At 45.9% G+C, this 21,590-nt stretch overlaps 1 protein-coding gene across 1 annotated transcript in view; it reads left to right on the top strand.

The window, feature by feature from the left end:
• Positions 1 to 4,823: 4,823 nt before the first annotated feature.
• Positions 4,824 to 21,590, top strand: part of PTPRE (protein tyrosine phosphatase receptor type E) — an 81,333-nt gene continuing 64,566 nt past the window's right edge. The window contains exon 1 of the mRNA XM_080912745.1: positions 4,824 to 4,917. Coding sequence (XP_080768871.1) covers positions 4,859 to 4,917 — 59 coding nt within the window. The 5' untranslated portion in view covers positions 4,824 to 4,858. The remainder of the gene's footprint in view (positions 4,918 to 21,590) is intronic.

Genomic DNA, 21,590 nt, shown 5'->3' with positions numbered 1-21,590 from the left:
ATATACACCTGAAAAGTGTGTGTGCCCTGCACCAAGAGAGGAGCAAATCATTAGCATTCGCCTGAAGCTTAGAGCATCCGTGCCTCTGAAGAGAATAGATCCAAACTGCCATGCTCCTAAAATTCCAGGGCAATCACAACACTGTAGACAGATGTAGCAATATGGAAAATACCGGGCTCAGTGCTTGCAAACGAGGGTTCCCCTAGCTTACTAATATGCAAAGAGGGCACCCCACGGTGAGCAGTTAGGGAACTGTCATATGTACTTGGGTGGAGAGCAAGCAGGTGTCTTGCCTGGGAATAATTGCTAGAAATTGTCCAACGTTCGGAAAGCGTGCTGCTTGTCTGTTTGGGTTGACAAATGGGTAGTGAGATTATGTTACCTTGGTGACACCATTGCAAAGGTTCTCCTTCCTGTCTGGGCAGCTTGAACCTAAGAGATAGGCGGAGGAACATCTTACCACACTCCTTTGTGGGGAGAGATTTTCCTCCTCTCTGTCTGGCTGCACTTCCCTGTTCTTCAGTGTATCCGAAGACGGAGAAGCAGCAGCCTTGGTGGTATCTACAAGGTAAACAAGAAAGCTGTGAGACTTGGCAGTGTGGGATCTGTACGATCCGCAGCCTCGATGATTAGGAAACATGACATGCTCTCAGCACTCCACACCCCCTGTCAGCATAATGTGGCTGTCTGATGGAATGCAGGCAAGCCTGAGGCATGGCTGGGGCACAGCCATCCCCCATTGCCTGCGGTTCTCGTGATTACTATTGGTTACTATTCTATTTCTAGCAGGCCCTGCTGTTTAGCCGGTCTGTGTAGATTCATGGGTATAGTGATTGGGCTGGAGGGTTACTACAGCTGACAGTGGATAGCAATTTTTGCCCCCACCCACCCCCACCCCAGTGTTCTTGACTCATTTACCAGTGCCTTCTGGGAAAACTGGAATCTCAAGAGAAGGCAGCCAGAATGGAGGAACTTGGCAAGGTCTGATTATTCACAGTAAGATTTGTTCAAGGCCAGTGTCCCTGGTATTTCCCCACATAGAGTTTTGTGTGCCTTTTGCTTTATGGAATCTTCAACTGTTATAGAAATGTTCCCATTTCAGATATGCAGTGCATATGAAAAATGTGTGCAGGAGTTTTAAAATAAAACACAAATTTTAAAATCTTACCGATCATTCAAAAAAAAAAAATCTGTAGATAGATAAGCTGCAGGCAGCAGTATGCTGCCCACACATTGCCTGAGACACACGTGGGCCACTGGTGTATGGAAAGACATTTTGCTTTTGTCTGAGTTCAGAATGATTGGCTGGCTCTCTGTCCACCTCAACTGCAACTGTAACTTTATCCTCATCCAAAGCAGTTCCAGGGGCCTTCTAACACTACACTCGATTGTCTTTTTTTATGAAGCTTGGCTACACAGTAACTCCATTTGCTGGGTCCTTCTATCTTGGGAACCATCAGAACCAAGCCTAGCTGCTGCTCACTTCCTTTGGGAGCACTCTTCCTGGGCCTGACCTTGCCTGCCCTCGGACTTTCCTCAGGGTGGATTTCCCCTTTTCTGATGCTGTCACCAGCCTCTTTCTCAGGATAAGCCAGGCTTCCTCCCTCTCTGTTCTGAATGGATGTGGCTATGTTCTTAGGCACTACCAACCCCAGCTCTTCCTCTGTAGCTGGTCAGTTCACACTACTCTCAAAGACTTATCGTCTCCCACAGGAGCGATGTGGCCTGCCTGGCTTTTTCTAGGTATTTCTAGACTAAAAGACACAGTGGAACTGGGCGGAATTTTGAGGAATAAATCTGCCTGTAGCAGAATATCATTCCAGGCTGTGGCAAGCAGTTCCCTGGACACTAGAAAGTTAAGAGGGAAGACTGTGGCTGCCCTGAAGGAATTACAGCTTTGCTTATCGGACAGAGCTACCACCCAAAACTATGAGCCAGCAGGGGGTGCAGCCAAGAGTAGAAAGCTGAAGGAGCTCCTACTCTCCTACTTCCTCAAACCACAGGCTGCAGGGTCCCCATCTTTAGGAAACACCCCCTTGCCTCATAGGATAGCTGTGAGGTATGGAGGGAAGGAAACACAGACGCTGTCCCCTATCTCTCCACCCCTCCTCCCTCCTTCTCCTTTTTGGAGGATGCTGGCTTTCAAGATAAGAGCAGGAAGCTTCTAGTTTGTGGAAGGATGTTGAACAAACTGCCCATATCAACTGCCACCTCAGTCCCTAGGTTTTAAATGTTCCCCGTGCATTTTTTTAAAGGTTTTGCTCAGCGAAATGAGGACTGTCTACAAGGCCTCAGGCTAAAGGAAATGGATAGTTGGTAAAGATTTATTTTAGGGCCTGTTTTGGGGGGTGGCTTTGCTTTATTTTTGCTCTTAGAGGAACAGATAGTTATTTGATCATGCATGAAGCACAGACCAAGATTGCTGAGCCCATTGTACTGTCTGAATTTCTGGGGAGTCAAGCTCTGTTTTAAAAAAAAAAACACAACAACATATTACTTCAAAGTTCGGTTTCGAGTTATCATTTGTTTTGGGTTGTTTACCTGGCTAATGACAAAGCAGCCTGCACCTCCACACCAAACTAGCCTTTTCCTTTGTAGTTTTAGTCTGGTTTGAACCAGCCTTGTGCCTCCAGCTATAGTCCTGTCCCAGAAGCCCCTGTGTGTTCCTGGTTTCTCCTTCATGTTGAAACCAGTCAGCATTGGAAGGTGGTTTTGAGCATTTTTGTCAGTTACCCCCGTGAACGTGGAGACTATGCCCATCTCGGCTTTTCCCATTGCCTGACTCCAAGCAAGCACTCTGGCAAGCATCATCTTTGGGTATTTTAGGGTGAGTGATAAGGATGAAGTTTTATAATAAGCTGTTCTGCAAATGACAGTTTATCCACATTAACCACTTTCTGCCCAACACTCAGCCTCTGCCTTGGGCTTGGGTGTTATGTTATATGGGGCCTTGTGGCATGCTGGGAACCCTTTGTAACTCTATGCTGCCTCTTCGTTATTTTTGATTCCTTCCCTAGAGAATGACGTGTTAGCACACAGTGCCAGATGTTACAAATAGATTGAGAATGCTGTTGGTTTGTTGTTTATAAATGAATGTGTGATGTTGGAACTATCAGCTTCCCTAAGTACAGAATTACCATTATTCTTTCAGCAGCGTTCTGTTGGCCTGAGTAATGCTGTTAATATTGGTGAGCTGTCTTTGTCCTGTGAGTTAAGTGCATGTCTTAGCAATGGGGGCTTTTTTATTCTTTAGGATTCTCTACATAAACCATTATGCCACCTCAGAAATACGCTGTCTTTTTAGTTCCTATGTCTTGTATTTTTTCCCTTGCTTTATTACATTGGCTAAGATTCCCAGAGCAATGTTACATATTAATAACCAAAGCTGATATCCTTTTGGAAGTATGGTGAGTCCAGATTTTCCCTGTAGATTTAACAGACTTAACATTTCTTAGTTACCTGGATTCGTTTTCTGCTTCTGTGGCTTTAAGACTATTTCATAAGTTAACTTCTAAATTTGTAATCATATAATAATTTATAATAATATGTTATAATTCGTACTGCAGAGACATTGTTAAATTTGTTTTGAAGTACCTAGCCTTGCCAGGACTATCATCACAAGCAATCTGGTAGAAGGCAGCATGGAGTGAGCCAGCTATTTTAAAATAGAGACAACTGAAACTCAATCCTACCCTTTAACTGTTTAAGTGAGTAATCGTAACCCAGCCTCATCTCCATCCGCCGGCAGATGAAAGTCTGATAAGCCTCATGCGAGGTTGCCTGCTTCACCAACAGGAATACAGACTTGTATCCATCAGCTGACATATGGATAAACGGGCTGCAGGGGTGAAATAGTTGTTTGTAAAAGCAAGTGAAGTACTAGAGCATTCTGTGGGATGGATGGGACTCTGAGCATTACATTCAGTGAAAGAATCTCATTGCAAAATGCCTATTTCTACATAGGAGTCCATTTCTACAAAATGACATGATTGAGAAATCCACAGAAAGTAGCTAAGTGGTTGTCAGAGGCCAGGGAGAGGCCAGAGTGGTGGACAGTGAACTTATGAGTGTATGTTTTCTTTTTGGATGATGAAAATAATCTTACATTAGAGTCTTTTTTAAATTAATTCTTTTTCAATGTGTATGGAGTGTTTTGCCTGCACGGTATGCCTGTGTACTACATGTGTGCAGAATCTGAGGCAACCAGAAGATGCTATAGCCCTTGGAACTAGAGTTAGAGATGGCTGTGAATCTTGTCGGTGCTGGGAAGCAAACCCTGGTTCTCTGCAAGAGCAACAAGCTGTTGGATGAGCCATCTTTTTAGCCTCTAACATTAGATTTTAATGAGGGTTATTAAATACTGGAGTATGCTAGAAACCACTAAATTGTACATTCTGAGTGGGGAAAAAAATCTTACTTATGTAAATTATATCTTAATAAATCTTGTCGATGGAAAGAACACATGGCTTAAGCTTAGCAGAGATGACACCAGGGACGTGGAGTGACAAGGTGCCTCCAGGTTGAAAGACCATCTCCGGGGAAGGTATGGGGGTTTGCCTCAAGTGGGATCTGTACACCGCTCACTAGGGACAGCAACCTATTGAAGTCAGGTCTTGAAGGCTGGGTGTCAAACACTTCAGACCCTGGGGAGCCACTTTCCACCCTCAGTTGGCTGCCGGGGAACACAAGAAGATTCAGTTCAGAACACAGGTGTTGAAAGCCTATGCATGTAGCAAGAAGAAATTACCAGCAAGGTCAAGCAGTCTCCAGAAAACACTGCAAAGGGTGTCAGGGACTGACTAGCACTGCTGGAAATAGGAGACCCAAGCGAGTGACCAACATTGTCACCAGAAAACTAATGTTCTTCTTTTTTATTTTCTTCTTTCTCTTTCAGACTATAGCCCTCATTTCCCCCCGGTGAGTACATAATTTTCTAAAAATTGTTTCTAATGTATGATTGGTTAGCTTTAAATGCCTGGGATTTAATTGTTATATAAGGCTTATCTTGTTGAGAAACAGCCATATGGCCAGAGGGTGACATGCAAATTTAGTGCTTTAACTTGCTCAATGGTTCACATCATACTTTTCGTTATTATTACTATTTTTTTTCCTCCTGGCATTTGAAATGCAGCTCAGCCACTCAAGGTCCTGAGATGTATTGTTGCGAGCAGTTCCCACGTGCTTTCCTTTCTCTGTCCCGTGGTTTCTTTCACAACCTTATCTCTGAGGCACACATTCAACGCCCATTAGGGTGCACAGCGGCACGCAGTGGCCTCATGGGGATTCCTTCTCATAAGTGGATCTACTGGGGGTGGGGGAGCACTACTAAGAAGGTGCTTTTCTGAATGGCACTTTCGGTAAAGATGCAGTGGTGTCATGGGATCTTGCACTGTACACCGTTGGGGTCCAGGTAACAGCCGAATTGTACTTCTTTAATGCCTGTAAGAAAATACAACTTTAAACACTGTGGCCCATATCTTGGTTTGTCTTGTTTCAGACAAGCTCTCACTATGTTGCCAGAGCTGGCTTCAAACTCCCGGCCTTTCTGCTTTGTTATCCTTAGAGATGAGATTCCAGGCCTCTACCACCATTGGGCCCTTCATAGTCTTTTTCAAAATCATTTAAATCAACTTAAGGTTGTTCCCCTTTTCAGAAAAAAGGAAGAGAGGGGAGTCTAAGAGTTTTGTTGGTTTGCTGGTTTGCTTACTTGTTGAGACTGTAGGTCTTGCTGGCCTAGAACTCACTATGTAGACTAGGCTGGGCATAAATTCATATGATGCTCCGGCATCTGCCTCCTAAGTATTGAGGTTTAGGGCACATGCCACCAAGCCCCACAGAATCTGAGTTTAGAAATGGCTGCAGTGCGGTCACAAGAGGAGAACAGAAAGCTCAGCTGATATGCTGCACTTGATGGTCGTCACCAGGGTGTCGAGTAGGAAGTACAATAAACTTGTACTGTGTTCCTGATTTTAAGGTTGTTATATTGGTTCTTTTGCCTGGCTGGCTTCCTCTGTCAGGAAGGGGTCCTTCATTGGTATTTCTCCATTGGAACATAAATGGGTGCAGTTGTGCCTGATTTTATCAAAAGTAGGTTACTTGGATTGCTGTTTCTCTATTTTGGCAAGGTGGATTAATGATGATCCAGAATTTATCACGCTAAGAAAGAAGGAAGCCTTCCTTTGTCCTTTCTGAGTTTTATGGCCCTGTTATCTGTTGCGTAGCTGCTAAACGGCATGTTTTATGAGTGGCATTCAAATCTGCTTAGGTAAATGGAGACATCAGGAACAAAGGGGAGGCTCGTTGGAATCATTTGTATAAGACTTTAATTCCAAGTCAGCAATCCCTATTGTTTCGGAACAGAAGCCAGAGGTGTTGGCTTGTGCATGTTGGCGTGGATGAACTTGAAACACAACACTGTGGATTTGAGTGGTTTGTTTTGTTTTGAATGTGTCTGCCATGCTGGAGTGAAAGTATTCATAGGATAGGCCCCCTCCTGAATTTGTCTTTTGAAACACGGGACACAGATTCTGGTTGGTTATAAGCATGTGACCTTTGTGCTCCTTGGCACTTCAGGCTGTGCTGGCTTGTCCAGAGCTCGCCTTCCTTCCTCCCATTCTAGCATTTCCGAGCCTCTTGGTCCACTGCCCTGATGCCCAGCAGTGATCTGGCAGCTGTCCGAATGAGTGATCCTGTGACAACAGCTGCTAGCCTGGCCTCAGTTTCTTCTCCCAAGAGCCATGTTTAAAACCCAGCAAGAGGTCTGGAAGCCCAGACCTCCTGCTCGGCACTGACTTCTGTGTGTCTGTGTTTCCTGTGTGAATCTGTGATACCCAGGAAGCAGCTCTACTCCCCTTGGCCCTGACCTTTGACTCTGGGTCTATGCTGCTTGAGTCTGAGACTCAAGTCCCTGACTTTGAACATACGGGGCTGGGAGATGGCTCTGTGGTCAAGTGTCTTCTGCATACATCTGAGAAGCTGAATTCCCAACCCCTAGCACCTACAGAAAAAGCCAAGCACAGAAGTGAGTGCCAGCAATTGCAGTGCCGGGAGGGGCCAGGGCAGGAGAATCCTGAGGGCTAATTGGCAAGCCAGTGTAGCAGAATACCAGTCAAGCTACAAGTACAGTGAGAGACCTTGTTTCCAAAGGTGCAATGATTGAGGAAGATATCCCAATGTCAGCCTCCATCCATGCCAGCAAAGGCAAGTGCTCTCAAACAGACACACACACACACACACACACACACACACACACACACACACACACACACTTTTGATTTCAGGAATCATTCTCTTTGACATGAGACATATTTGAGGAGTGGACAGGGTAACCTCTTCTGCCTTCATTGGAACTCTCCCTCGTGGGTTGTAGGCAAGATTCTCTGACCTGATTGGTTTCCATTGGCAAACATTAGAGACTTAGGCACAGAGCTTCAGGATTTCAGTGACTGGTCAGAGAATGATTTCTAACTTCTGGCCTCTGAAACTGTTCTTTTGGGTGGCTTGGAACTTTGGAAAGTCTACTTGGATAGTTCAGATAAGTTCCCTGAAGTTGGAAACTGTCTGTGTTTTGTGTGATGGTTATAGAGAAGCTGGGCCAGCAACCCCAGCACAATAGACACACCAGCCCCATCACACCTCTTTTCTTCTGCCCAGCTCTGCCCAGGAGGATGGGGATAGTTAAGGGTGATATATACCCAAGCAAAGTTCAAGTAGCCCAGCTACTATGATCACTACTGCTGCCATGTTAATATCAACTCAAATCAAGACAGCTGTTTCCAACTTCTAAAGAGTCATAGGATTGGGTCTTGGTATATGTAGGCACCATACTGTATGTCAAAAGGTCTTCAGTTTACTGGAATCATTTTTGAATTTCCATTTTAAAATAACTATATTAATATTGGCGTTCAAAAAAGAATCAAAATTAGTCGCTATGCAAGTATAAAGAGCTGAGTTCAATTCCCAACAAATACATAAACAGCTGGTCATAGAGGTACACATCAGGGAGACAGAGACAAGCCCCAGTCCTGGGACTTACTGGTCAGCTGTCCTGGGCAGTTAGTGAGTTCCTGGTTCAGTGAGAAAGCCTGTCTCAAATATAAGTCAGAAAACAATAGAGAAAAACATCTGATGTGGACCTCTGTCCCCTTCATAGGCACACACAAACAGGTACACACACACACACACACACACACACACACACACCACATAAACTAACACACAACAGACAAAACCAGTGGCCTTGTGGAAGTAGCTGGGTCATGCTCATCTGTGACCTTCAACTGGAGAGTGTTGCAGCTGAGTGGGTTCCTGTGGTCCAAAATCCAATGCAAAGAAATGTGAGAGTAAAGAATTTATGGAAGACAGATAATTAAGGTTTAAACACATTCTTCTGACTCAAGGAGCATCTCTGCTTTAAAACCTAAGGGTAGTCATGATAAAGCAAATAATTCTGTAAAGTGGAGGTCTCACTTTGGCTCATGGAAACACCAAAGGAATAAAAACTGGAAAAGGCTAATTAATATCAGTTAGCAGCTGGGCATTCACCAATTCACCTATGACTCTGCCCTTCACACTTTCAAAGCATGTTTTGATTTCTCCTCTGAGTCAATGCTTTTTTGGTGGTGGTATGTATGACCATAAGAGCAAGACAATAATCTGAATTTTCAAATAATAGTTCCTGTCCCTGGAACTTTGAGGTGGGGGCACCCTTAAGTGGAAGTCTGGGGTGACCTTGGTAGGCAGAGCAGGAGCTGCATGCCCTGAGCTAGCCTTTGGAATCACAGGAAGGAGCAAGAGTAAGTAAGCATAGCACAGGAAGAGGTGCATCTTTGTAGGGTGTGTGGCTCGTACCCTCCGTGAGTCCTTTGCATGTGCTCTGGCTTTCCGTTAGCTCCTGGCTCCCTGAACTTCCTCTCGGATTAGTAGAGCTTCTGGAAGCAATGAAAGGTTCCTTCCACTGCTGACCCCTTGAAAGCCTGCAAAGGTCTGGAATGCACTCTGGGAACAGAGGGTGACTCATGGCCTTCCAGTCCCAAACCCTAGGGAGCTTCCACCTTTTTTTTTCTAGAAGTGCTTCCCAGAGGAGTCTGGTAGGAAGTCTATTGTCACACAGAGGCAGGCAATCCCCATCAGTCACTCTTTCCACCTGAAGGGAAAAGGGAACTCGGGCTTTCCATATAAACTCCTGTCTCGTCACCGCGCCCACGGCAGACCTTGACATTCATCTCAAAATCCATTTCAGCCGACAGAGAAACATGGATTCCCCAGGGCCAGGATGGCTGCCATGCATCGTCCCAGTTGGACAAGAGGTAAAGAAGGAATCCAAGGGGAGCCTTCCTTGTCATTTTTAGATTTCCATCATGCTTGCTTGTCACATGATTTCTAAAGTACCCCAAATTTAGGTTAAAGGATATTATCAAGGCTTTCACTAAACGCTAATTGGCAAGTGCCTCCGCTGACTTTGTCCAGCCCTATGCAGGAAACTGGGGTTTGTCCCAGAGCCAGTTTGGTCCCACAACAGCCCAAGCTGGTAGCCACACACCGGGCCCAGCAAGGAGCTTCTCTCTCTGTGCCTGGAAGGGTCTGGAGGGCCATCAGATTACCAGGAATCAAAGGTGAAGTTATTCTTTCTAGTGACCTGAACAATTTTCACCTATTGTCACCTAGGTATTTTATTATCAGGGCGTGCCCTTTTCATATCTTTCTTTGGGATTGGGAAGTAATTAAAAGAGGCCCACCGAGAAAGGAGGAGGAGGTACCTGAAGCAGGGCATGAGCCAGGTTTTCAAGATGTGTGTCTTTAGTGTGAGGGCCAGCCCCCCTTGCCCTGTGAGGTTTTCCTGTCTGTGGAGCTCACATAGTAGGAACAGATGGTGTGAACAACAACAGACCAGCAGCAGCTGCCTGGAGGGTGGTACCATTCACAATGCAATGTTGGAAAGACAAGAAGTGTATGAGTCCCATTGTGGGTGTGAGTTACAGGGAGATTTCTCAGACCCACTGACCTCTGGATTCGGAGCAAGGTGCCAAATGCAAGAACAGATACATAGTAGGGAATCTCTACCAATAAGATGATGTCCCTTGGCAGTTGAGACATCAAGCAATAGATTAGACAGCATCTTTGCAAAACCTGCCAATCTGAACTGACTTTCTGGAACCCGGTATGATGTGAAGTTCAGTAGAAGGTATTTAAGATGTTAGGGGAAGGATCCTCATGGAATTGCTAAACAAAGAGGCATCATATCATGGGTTCTCTGCACAGTTTAACAGAAATAAGCAAATGTTGGAAGAAAGACTGGGCTCGGACTGTTTTTTGATGAGGGCTAGTCGGTTCTCGGCGACCTTTTAAGAACATGTTGTTGATTCCAGACAACTCCACAGGTTGGTCTGCAATGAGAAATTGTGCAGATAAATGAGGCAGGGAACTACGTATGCCTGTAGTTCCAGAATTTGGAAGACTGAGACAGGAGGAATGTGAGTTCGAGGCGGGTCTAGGCTACACAGTGAGCTGCTGAGATGTTTGTCTGTTAAAGCTGCCATATCACTGCGTGGCTGCTGAGGAACAGCATTCTGATCTTGATAAGTAATGATTCGGAGAGCAGGCCTTGGTCTCTTACCTGTTTTGCTAAATGATTTACATACCTTATGCTTAAAGCACAAATTTCATTTATTAGAAGGCGCATCCAATATAGGACACTTGACAGTTCATAAAGCATGTTCAAATGTATTATTATGTGGGCCTCATACATGCTTGGTAACAGTCTGGGGATGCCTTGCCACCGCCTCTGCCTTGAAGATTAAAAATCAGAACCAGGGGCTGGAGAGATAGTCAATGAGTAAGAGCCCATTCCTCACAAGTGTGAATTTTGTACACTTTAGAGGAGAGCTGAGTTCAAATCCCCATTTACAATGTAAAAGAACAAGTATAGTCACATATCTGTAGCCCCTGTAAACCCAGTGCTATGCAGGCAGAGACAGGAGGATTCCTCCAGCGTGCTGGCCGTAGCCTAGTTCCGCATTTGAAGAGGGACTATCTCGGGAAATAAGGCAGAGAGATAGAGCAGTACAACTAAGGGTCTCTTTTGATCTCTACTCCTGCATTAGTATGATACATGCACATCAATCATACACACACGCACACACACACAGAGAGAGAGAGAGAGAGAGAGAGAAAGAGAGAGAGAGAGACAGAGACAGAGATAAAGAGAAAGAGAGAAGAGACAGACAGACAGACAGACAGACAGACAGACAGACAGACAGAAAACAGACCCAGGCAGGCTGAAGAAGTAAGTCAACAGGACAGGCAGTAAGATCTGGGGAGGTTAGCAATATGGTAACATTATAGTTTGCATTTCGTGTGTGTGTGTGTGTGTGTGTGTGTGTGTGTGTGTGTGTGTACATATGATTGCAGGTATCCAAGGGTGGCAGAGGCAACCTCTGAAGCAGAGACTACAGGCAGTTGTGAGACATCTGACACGGGTGCTTGGAACTATCCAGGTCCTCTATAGGAACAGCATACACTCTTAACCACTGAGCCCTTTCTCCAGTCCCTACCTATGTTACCTTGAGTGTGAACTATGTGCCTTTTTCTAAAGCATACTAATAGACAAATCTTGCAGAGTTTAAAATCTACTCAAGAAAGCCAGCGAATCCTTCCCAGTGTTTCTCTAGCTGGCAGAGTCCTTTTCTTCCTTAAAAGTCAGTCAGCCCATCACCCAGGGTGAGGTCATGCATGCTGAGAGAAGGGATTCCATTATGAAAAAATATTATTTTACAGAGAGCACACTGACAAATCAAAGCATTCTATGGGCCATGCACATGGCTGGTGGGTGGATCGTTGTGTTTTGGAACAACCTCATGACCATCAAGTTGATTTTGGCGAGGGTTCTCAGAGATTTCCGCATGTTATCTGCTAACCAAACTCAGTCTTCCAATTTCTTTTCACACCCTTCCTTACTGGGTTTCCTTCCAGCACAGCCTGTCCACTCCCTCACCGAATGTTTATCAGTATCTCCTGCAGGCTCATAGTTATAAATGATTCAAAAAAAAACAAAAACAAAAACAAAAACCAAGTCCACTGGGGGGGGGGGGCGCTTGGGAGAGGACTTAGGAAAGGGCCTGCTGTGCAAGTATGAAGGCCTGGGTTTGTATCCTTGGCACTCACATAAAAAGCTGGGCTTGGTGGCACACACCTATAATCCAAGTACCAGGGATGTGGAGACCAGAATATTCCTGAGCCTCACTGGCCAGCCGTTATAGACAAATCGGTGAGTCCCAGGTTCAGTGAGTGACTCAGCCTCAAGAAAAAAAGTAAGGGAGACACACCCACACACACACCCACACACACATGTGTATTAGACCCTAGGTTTGATTTAGTTTGCAAGGCTAGTGCTTGAGGTTTTGCTCTAGCAAGAATGAATGTGAAATTTGTACTTTACAGGAGACCTGGCTAAGGGCAGATGGTAAGCCGGTGGAGCCCAGTAACCTGGTAAACTGATGGTTTTGATTGACAAAAGCCAAATGACTTGGATATGTTCCTTCACCCAAGTCACACCTCCCCTGTCTAAGATATGAAGGACTGGGTGAGGATTTTTACAAAGGTCTCATCAAGACAAAACTCTGTGATAGCTGGATTTGAGCCAGCGACAGATAATGACCGTTGTATGTCAACCATGACTCTGACCTGTGAGGTTAGTCCCTACTGGGGTGGGTTTGCAAATTATTATCTTTGTGATGATAATCTCTGTTTTGACAGCAGTTATCCTGAGGCCCCCCTCTGTCTGCTTCTATTTGCTCTTAAACTGCTTTAAAAAAAAAAAAAGAAAGAAAAAAAAAGAAAAAAAAAGCACCCTAGGAAGGTTTTGTTGATGGAAAACTTTTATTTGAAAAGCAGTCAGTTTTCTACCGATTCTGCTGCTAACAGGCAACAAGAAAAAACAAACACTGGGGTTCTGTGAACACTGAGTTTACACAGTGGGCCCAGGCTGTAGCTGGAGGGTCAGGCGCTTGTCCAGTGTGCCAGAGGCTCAGGGTTTCATCGCGAGAGATGCAGAACAAGACGGTGGCTCTCCGCTGCCCTCAGATCCAGTCTACGGAATCCTTCTGGGAGCCACAAGGTGGTTTATTTCACTTATGGGTGTGGTTCACTGCAAAGGCTAGTTAATATGCTTAGAAACCATGGACACCCCAGTATTGCCCTGTCCCACATTTGGGGAGTTTGGCACAGGTCAGACTGAAAACTGTTAGAGGTTCCTCGTGCCCACCGTCAGCCCCAGGAATTTCTAGTTCACAAACCTATTTTGGCTTCCTTCCCATATGAAGCCAGCCCTGACATCCTCTTATGCTGTTTCCTGTTGTGGGCGGACTGATTTAATTTTTAATGAGTGATTCACTGTCCATGGCCGTGTGTTTTCCTCCTGTTGAGCTGAGTATTCAGTCATGTTTCCTTTAAAACATTATTTGTGAGATCAGCGGAGCAATGTGGTGCTCAGCTGTGGAGACAAAGGGACCCAGCCACGTCCCTGAAGGGATGGCTTTTAACCTACCCTGGGAAATGGCAGTGTGTGCTGTGCTGTTCTCCAAAGAGGACACTGCCTCTTAAACAGCCAAGCCATTTCTTTCATCACAGTGTTTTCCAGAGCTTTGTAATTTTTAAGAAGAGCTTTCATGGTTTTTTAGTGTTAATCTTGAGACCCTTGGAAACCCTCATGCTAGGCATCCCCCATGGGAAAGCCTCGCCAGAACACCAGTTGTCCTGTTGTTGTAGGTCTTTCTTCCTGTCTGTTATTCGCTCCATGTGGCTTCGGTCTGCTCAGCTAGGTAATGACCTTCCTCAAAATCATCACCAGAAACACACCCATCCCTCAGAGCCGCTCCTCTTCTCTTTGGTCTCCTCTTTTGCCAAACTCTCTCTTGCCAAGTATCTCTCCTATAGGAGACTTTCCTCGCTGGCCTGAGCATTGAGCAGGGGGCCTGCTGGATAAGTGGTCCCAGTGTTTCCGCCTAACCAACTCAGTGAGACCCCAGTATCATATTTCACAGTGCAACCTGTGGGCTTGGGAATCCAGGAGGGTGATAAACTCAGCCACAGAAGGGCTCGAAGAGGCAGAGGCAAGGTGAGCAGAGCAAGTGGCCTGCTCTTTGGGGGTGGGGGATTATGAAGAAAAAGTGGCATTTGCAAGAATGAGGGCCAGTGAGATGACTCAGCAGGTAAAGGTGCTTGGCTCAAGCCTGGTGAAGGAAGTTCATTCCCACTTGATTAAAGGGGGGAACCAGCTCCTTCAACCTGTTTGTCCTCTGACCTACACACACACAAACACATGCACACACACACACACACACACTACACATGCACATGCAACACACACTACATACTACACATGCACACACACTATGCACATACACACACTACACACACACACACACACGCACACTTGGACTACATACATGCATATACACAGAAGCACATATACACACACCTAGACATGCACACATACTAAATGTTTGTAAGAAGCCCAGAGTAAATGCTATTAATAAGACCACTGACAGCTATACCTCGGGGGAAAGCAATGCTTCAGAAAGCAATCTTGCTACAAGTGAAGTTTCCTAAAACTACAAAGGCAGCAGCTGAGGGCGTCCTGCTTTGAAGGTGTACTGCTTTTTATGTATTTGGTGCAGGAGAGTGAAAGAGTTCTGTTCTTGAGCCCCACTCCCTCCTCTCCCCTCCTCCAATACACCACTCTATTCTTAACCCGACATCTAGAGGCCAGGCTCAGGAGGTGCCAGTGTGGAACACTGGAGCCCAGGAGACACATGTTTATATGCTAACAGAAAGACAGTCAGCTGGAGCAACAGCCTTCCTCTTGTTCTTATTCCTAGTTCTTCCTCTTGGGTTTTAGATGCTCATCTACCTGTATCTAAAGCCCAAGCACCTCATTGGAAATCCAGATGCCTCATCAGGGAACCAAGCTCTGAGTTGGAAACCTGGAGTCCTCCTCAAAAGCCTAGGAACCACAAAACCACGGCTGCATCTAGATCTGTACCCCAGCCCAAGAGATGATTAGAAAACCAACAAGCACTGACAGGGGGTTCTCTTCCCTGGGTGTCAGAGAGCCACGCCTCCGTGCCAGGCATCTGTAACCGTAGACAGCGGCCTCCATCTTTTGCCCATGTGCTAACCTCCTAAACCTCTTAGGGTTTAGAAGTGAGACGTGGTTTACTTTGAACTTGGAGTTTCTGAATGGGTCTGCCATGCATACAGCGGTGTCCTTGTGATACAATTTTATGTTTTAGTTGGAAAGTCAGTAGCCACAAGAATGAAAGGAATGGATAACCTGCTGCTTCCAACGTAGGTTGTGTGTGTGTGTGTGTGTGTGTGTGTGTGTGTGTGTGTGTGTGTGTGTGTAAGATACTGGGGGTAATTTCTGAAGTCTTCAGGCCAACAGTCAGAGGTCTCCCTCCTTGAAGGTCATTGCTGAAAGAGAATAAAATACCACAGGGTGGAGAAGGCGAACCCGGGACGGATCCTGACCCACTGACACAGAACCAGCATTAGAGCTGAAGGCAGGACTTATTTTCCTGTTTCCCATTTCCTACTCAATCCAAATTTTCTATAGTATGTGACTCATAACTTAAATCACGCTCGGTCGGATCACAGCCCAGGGCAGAGGAACATCTATTTTATCCCATCTGACTATGACATGAGGCCAAGGGGCCATCACTGGTGAATGAACTCATTGTCTCCGAGTCCCCAGGACTTGCCCAGCACCTAGCAGATCTGAGAACGCTCGAAAACTAATCTGTGACTGTGTGAAAAATGAGCAGACTGGCATGGGGAGAGGGCATTCTTTATTCAGCCCAGGGCAGCACTCACAGTGACTGAGCCAGACGCATCAAATTCAGGGTCACTCAATCAGAGGGCGCTGAAGAAAAGCTCCTTTCTTTTCTTCTCTGTCCCCTCTGGTCCTGTCCTAATCAGTGTTGCTTACTGTACTTCTCTCTGATATCATACTCCCTCAGGCAGAGGAGCACTCCCAGGCCTTGGGCTTGACAGGAGGGAAGCCACACAACCTCCACTCCCCTGTGCCTAAGCCCTGTCTTCTGCAGAGTGGTTAGGGGAAGGGGCAGACAGTAGAGGATGAGCCCCAAAGAGTGTGGCAGATCGTGGACAGGGTGTGAATCAGAACACCCAGTTCATGGGCTGTCCACCGCAGGCCGTTTTAACTGCAAAACACAAATCAAATGATAACACATTTAGAATGGATTTCAAAGCAACAGTTCGGAGCTTTAGGCCTCTCGACAGGGCTTTCCTGATCACACTCCTCTGGAGCCTGCATTTTGCGGGTGAATGGTGGTCAGCTTGCTGAGTGCTCACCCATAGGGTGGGAGAAACCAGAGCATCTTTGCAGTTAGATCCTAGTGACCCCTGATTTCTTGCCTGTTTCTGGAAGGTCTTCCCTGTCTGTCACACCCAACACCCAAGGCCTAGTGCATATGTTCCGGCTCTCTGTCTACTTCATCATGGAATTAGGAAAACACATCCCACTGCTTAGGCCTGCTGTGTTTGTCTGTCCTCTCATCCTGAGACCATGGGCCTACTGGATGGAAACCCCCCTCAAACACACACACACACACACACACACACACACACACACACACACACACACACACACTGGTGGACCCAGAGAACCTGGATAGAAAAAAAGCCTGAAATCAGCTAACACCCCATGTGTCTCGGGTGCTCTTCTGTGGTCCTCCTTGTCAGCGTCACTGGCTCCCGTGATCTCTTTGCAGGATATGGCCAAGTAAATAGCGTTGTTCTGTGACTGTGCAGGCAGGAGTCAGGTGGGCATGTTGGTACAAACAGGTATCTCTCGATCGATCACAGGGAAGAGCCCCGCTCTGGTTCTGTGGCAGTTCCCATGCTGGCCAGCACTCTGCTTTTTCGTTCAACTTGGAGCTTTGATGCCTCTTGTCTTCCCAGGCCTCACTTCCACACTTTCAAAAAAGCTAATAGGTGTGCCCACTGATTAAAGCCACGTGTTACCATTGACCTCTTCTGTCTTGATGTGTTTATTCACTTAAACCTGTGTCCACAAAAAAGAGACCCTGGAATCATGTGGGGGGTTCACCTAACGAAGAGAACAAACCTGTTCTCAGTACCAGTGCTGCGTTTCCTCTTCCCATGTGGGTGGGGTGGTAAGAGAGGCCTCCAGGGCAGCATGGCTCTAAAGGTCAGCATCCAGCAGGCTCTCACATCTCTCTCTGGGTTGAGGACCCACAGCCCATCTACTTTCTGAACTCAAAAATGAGGGGAAAGGTATGGCTGGCATTGGTACAGACCAGCCACCAAGTTCACGGTATGGGAGGCCACTCAAGATCTCCTGAGCCCCGATGCCTAGTTTCCCCCATTCATTTCCTTGAAGATCAGGATGTGTATGGCTTCCTGCTAAACTTGTCCCTAAGCCAGAGCAAGCTAGAAGGACTGTTGTCAGTGGGACAGCTAATGCAGACATGGCCAACACGGAGCAGAATAGAGAAGTACGCCACTGGGAAACTTTGTGGGGGTAACTGGGGGTTACTCCACTTTCCTGTTAGAGGAGGAACAGTTTTCAAACACAGTACCCATGTTAGGTGTCTCAAAACCACCTGGAACTCTAGCTCAAGAGGATCCAGTGCCCCCTTCTGGCATCCAAAGTTAACAAAAGTCATGTAAAACACACACACACTCATACACACACACACACACACACACACACAATTAAAACTGGGTTTCAATAAGGTTCTCAAGGCCTGCATACTCTTAAGATCATAGATCCAAAGTAGCACCACAGAGTTGCCCCTGATGGTTAGGCTGATGGTCTAAAGACTGAACCTGAACTGTTGAATTGGATGGGGCCCATGGCCTTCTATGATTTAATTAGCAGCATCTGTAGTCGGTTGTCCTAAACACCCACGTGGAAAACTTGTTTCCAATGATGATGCTATATTCAATTATTTTTTTTTGAAGGGATCATGGGATAGCAACAGTGAGAGCGCCACCTACATTTACTGAGTGCCAAAGGAAAATCGTCTATTTATGACCCTAATCATCCCTCCTTGCCTCATTTTGCATTCTGTCCATGTTTATCCTAGCCGTACATGCACTGACTAAAAAGTTATCTAAGTTCACCTTGAACCAAAGGGATTTGACCTCTATTTATAAGATGTGCCTTATCATGAAAGAGGGAGCTTTCTTTCAGGATTCAGCAAACTATCTGCCTCTGGCTGGGCCCCGTGTTAGATGTCAGTCTTGGGGTGAGTCTCATTTCTCTTGGAAAATTCACGTCGAGGACATCTTGTTGCCAGGACTCAGTGTGATTGACTTTTCATTCCAGGGTGATGTCAAGGCTCATGTTATTCCCAGTGTGGACATGGAGTGGTGAATGATGTCTAATTATTTGGAAAGGAGTGGGGCTTCTTGAAGGATGTGCTGTGTTGGGAGCTTCTGTTGCCTGGCAACATGGAACTTTACCGGTGTAAAGACATTTTAAAGGGCTGGAGACACATACTGAGACAACCGCATGTAAAGGGGAGAACCTGGAAGCTGCCCTGTTAAAAATCACTGCTTCCACGGTAGAAAGTAAACACTGAAGAGCAGTTGTGGGTGGGGGCTGGATGCAGAGCACATGCCCACACACAAGTGTGAAGGCGGCAGGCTAGCCCCGTTCTCCTTGCATATTTCTGTTAGGTTAAAGTGTGTTCCACCCCCATCCGTGTGTGTGTGTGTGTGTGTGTGTGTGTGTGTGTGTGTGTGTATCCACTTGTGTGAAGATGCCTGTGCATAGACTTGTGTGGAAGCCAGTTGTTGACACTGAGGATCTTCCTCTGTTGCTCTCTCCTTCCTTCCTTCCATCCATCAATCAATCCATCCATCTGTCCATCCTTTCTTTTGGTAATCTCTCTCTCTCTGCCATCTCCCCAGCCTCGTCAGATCCCTCATTTCCAACAATACTGTATCAGTCAAAGGTCTGCGTCTGAGTATATGCCTATAACTGCCTTTTGCCCGCTTTGCACCACTGTATCAGGGGGTGGTTCAGTCAACTCCCAACTGCCCAGCCCACCACCTAACCGTTCCTCTCTGTTCTCAGTCTTGTTCTCTGACAGAAGCTGTGCTCACAAAAACACTTCTAATGAGGGGGGAGGAGGGAGGCTGTGCACTCAGGCACAGGGTTAACATGTCCAGGCTGCTGTGAATTACTGTAAATGTCGCAACCCTGTTCGAGGTGGGTGTTGTAAGAAGTGTGTCCATTTATGATGGCAGCCTGCATCTGAGGTTCCTACAGAATTCTTTCCTATGTGGAGAATGTTTTCTTTGTGTCTCTAAAACAACAAAACTTCTCAGCCTGCAGTCATGCCATAGGGAGGAGACTCAGGAAGGGGATGCGAGGGACACAAAGCAAAAATGAAAGAGAGAGAGAGAGAGAGAGACAGAGAGAGACAGAGAAAAACAGAGACAGAGACAGAGACAGACAGAGACAGAGACAGGCAGGCAGGCAGGCAGGCAGACCATAACTAAAATGATTCAAATTTGGATTAACTTAATTTCTGTCAAACATAAAAACATAGATTTAATGTTTTTAAACATTAAATTTCCTTTTTGGGGTCCAACTTCATAATTCCTGCTTTTTACAAATAGCAGCCACTAATGTCCAGGGTATTTCTCCCTTTTTAATAACACCCCCTGTTGACGTGGAAGCTGACAACTGCCCTGAGCATCCTGATTGGCAGGAAGAGTAAAGGGAAGCTCTCAGTGGCCACACTCAAGGCAGCTTCCCCTGCCCTCTGCAGCTGCTGCTGGGCTAAGCCACCAGAAATCTACTGAAAAACTGAATCCTTGGGTTAGACCCTCAGAGGATTACCATCGGGAGCTAAGGTCCAGTTTGGACTTTGGTTCATCTCTCAGAAAGCCAGGACACTGAAGGCAGAAAAGTTCAATAACCTTCATATTTCTTAAGGTAGACTAAATACTGTGTGTGTGTGTGTGTGTGTGTGTGTGTGTGTGTGTGTGTGTGTGTGTGAAGTGGGGATGGAGGTGGGGTAGAACCAAGCTTATTCACTGAACAGTGTGTGGTAGTTTATTTTTAATGATAACTTTCCTCAACTTAAAATTACTTGAGAACAGCCTCCATTGAGGGATTTGCCTAGATTAAATTGGCCCGTGTGCATGTCTGTGGGGATTGTCTTGCTTCTTAATCGTCATATGAAAACCCAACCCATTTGTGGGTGGCAGCATTCCCTAGGCTGGGTCCTGAATTGTGTAAGAGGAGAGAAAGTTTTTTGAGCAAAAGCAACAAGCAGGCAGCATGGGTGTGTTTGTATTCTCCTATTGACTGTGGATGTGATGTGAGCGGCTACTTGAGTTCCTACCTTAACTTGCCCCTAGTGATGGGACTGTAACCTGGAAGTGTAAAGCTAATGAGCCTTTTCCCCTTCTAAGATGCTTTTGATCAGGATGCCTTATCATAGCATCAGGAATAAAACTATATCTGAGTGAATTTGGCAGACTTTCCAACAAGAAGACATGTAGCTTTTCTTTCTTACTTCACTATTTCTCCTGTTTAAAAACTATTTTGCACATTATCGATAGTGGCCCAACCGTTTTCCCTAACCGTTGAATGCAGGGACTATGTTGATACATTTTAAGATGTTATGTTCTTTTCCAAGTCCCACTGCATCCATCACATTTATGCCAGCATGCACATGCATGGTCCTCTGAGCTGCCCTTCAACACTGTGGGATAGAGCTAAGAGTCCATTTAATGATGTTGTACATGACGAGTTGTTTGTTTCCAGAAAAGCCTATACCATGTGAGGCGAATAGTTTGATTTAAGTGTGAGATGTGACTGCGATTGCAAACTGAACACACAGCAGCAATATACTGCAGCCATCACCATGGCAACCAGTGGAAATAATGGCCCCCTTCGGGAATAAAAGAGATCTCAGATCCCTTCGCAATCAGCAGCGTTGGTGGTTTGCAGTAGAGGTGGTTTTCAGTGATTGCTTCAGACTTTCTTTATGGACAGAAAACGAACAGGCAAGGAAATTTTGAGAAAATAAATGGATTTACAGACAACTCATGTGATAATATAAGCCACGGAGGAAAGCAAGGCAGCAATTTCGGCAGCTGAGGAGCAAATGCCCAGGACAGTCCATCCTCAGGGCTGTCCCCTGGTTATTAGAAGCCTAGTCCCTATCCTTGCCACATAGAATGACTCTGGACAACCCCTGTGGCCATTAGAGACTCTGGACATTTTCTTATTGGAGGCAGAAGTACTAGCTGAGCCAAAGGTGAGAGAACACATAAATATGCAATGCCCCCACAGTACACGGAAAGCCTTCAGTGCACACTTCTTCAGATTCTCGGGATGAAATTAAAATGAGTGCCTAGATTGCTCATAAGAGCAGTAATAATTTGGAAACATTAAATGTAGGGTACTTCAGCAGGCAGCTCTCCTGGAGGGATGAAGTGCAGCTGTAGGGGTGTCCCTGTTTCTCTTGCAGGGTCCGATGCTTTGTTAGAACTCTCAATACACATTTGGGGTGCTCCTGCAG

Source organism: Micromys minutus, assembly GCF_963924665.1.
Source record: "Micromys minutus genome assembly, chromosome: 2".
Classification (NCBI taxonomy): Eukaryota; Metazoa; Chordata; class Mammalia; order Rodentia; family Muridae; genus Micromys; species Micromys minutus.
The sequence above is the reverse complement of the archived record's forward strand: the minus strand, read 5'-3'. Positions and strand labels throughout refer to the sequence as shown.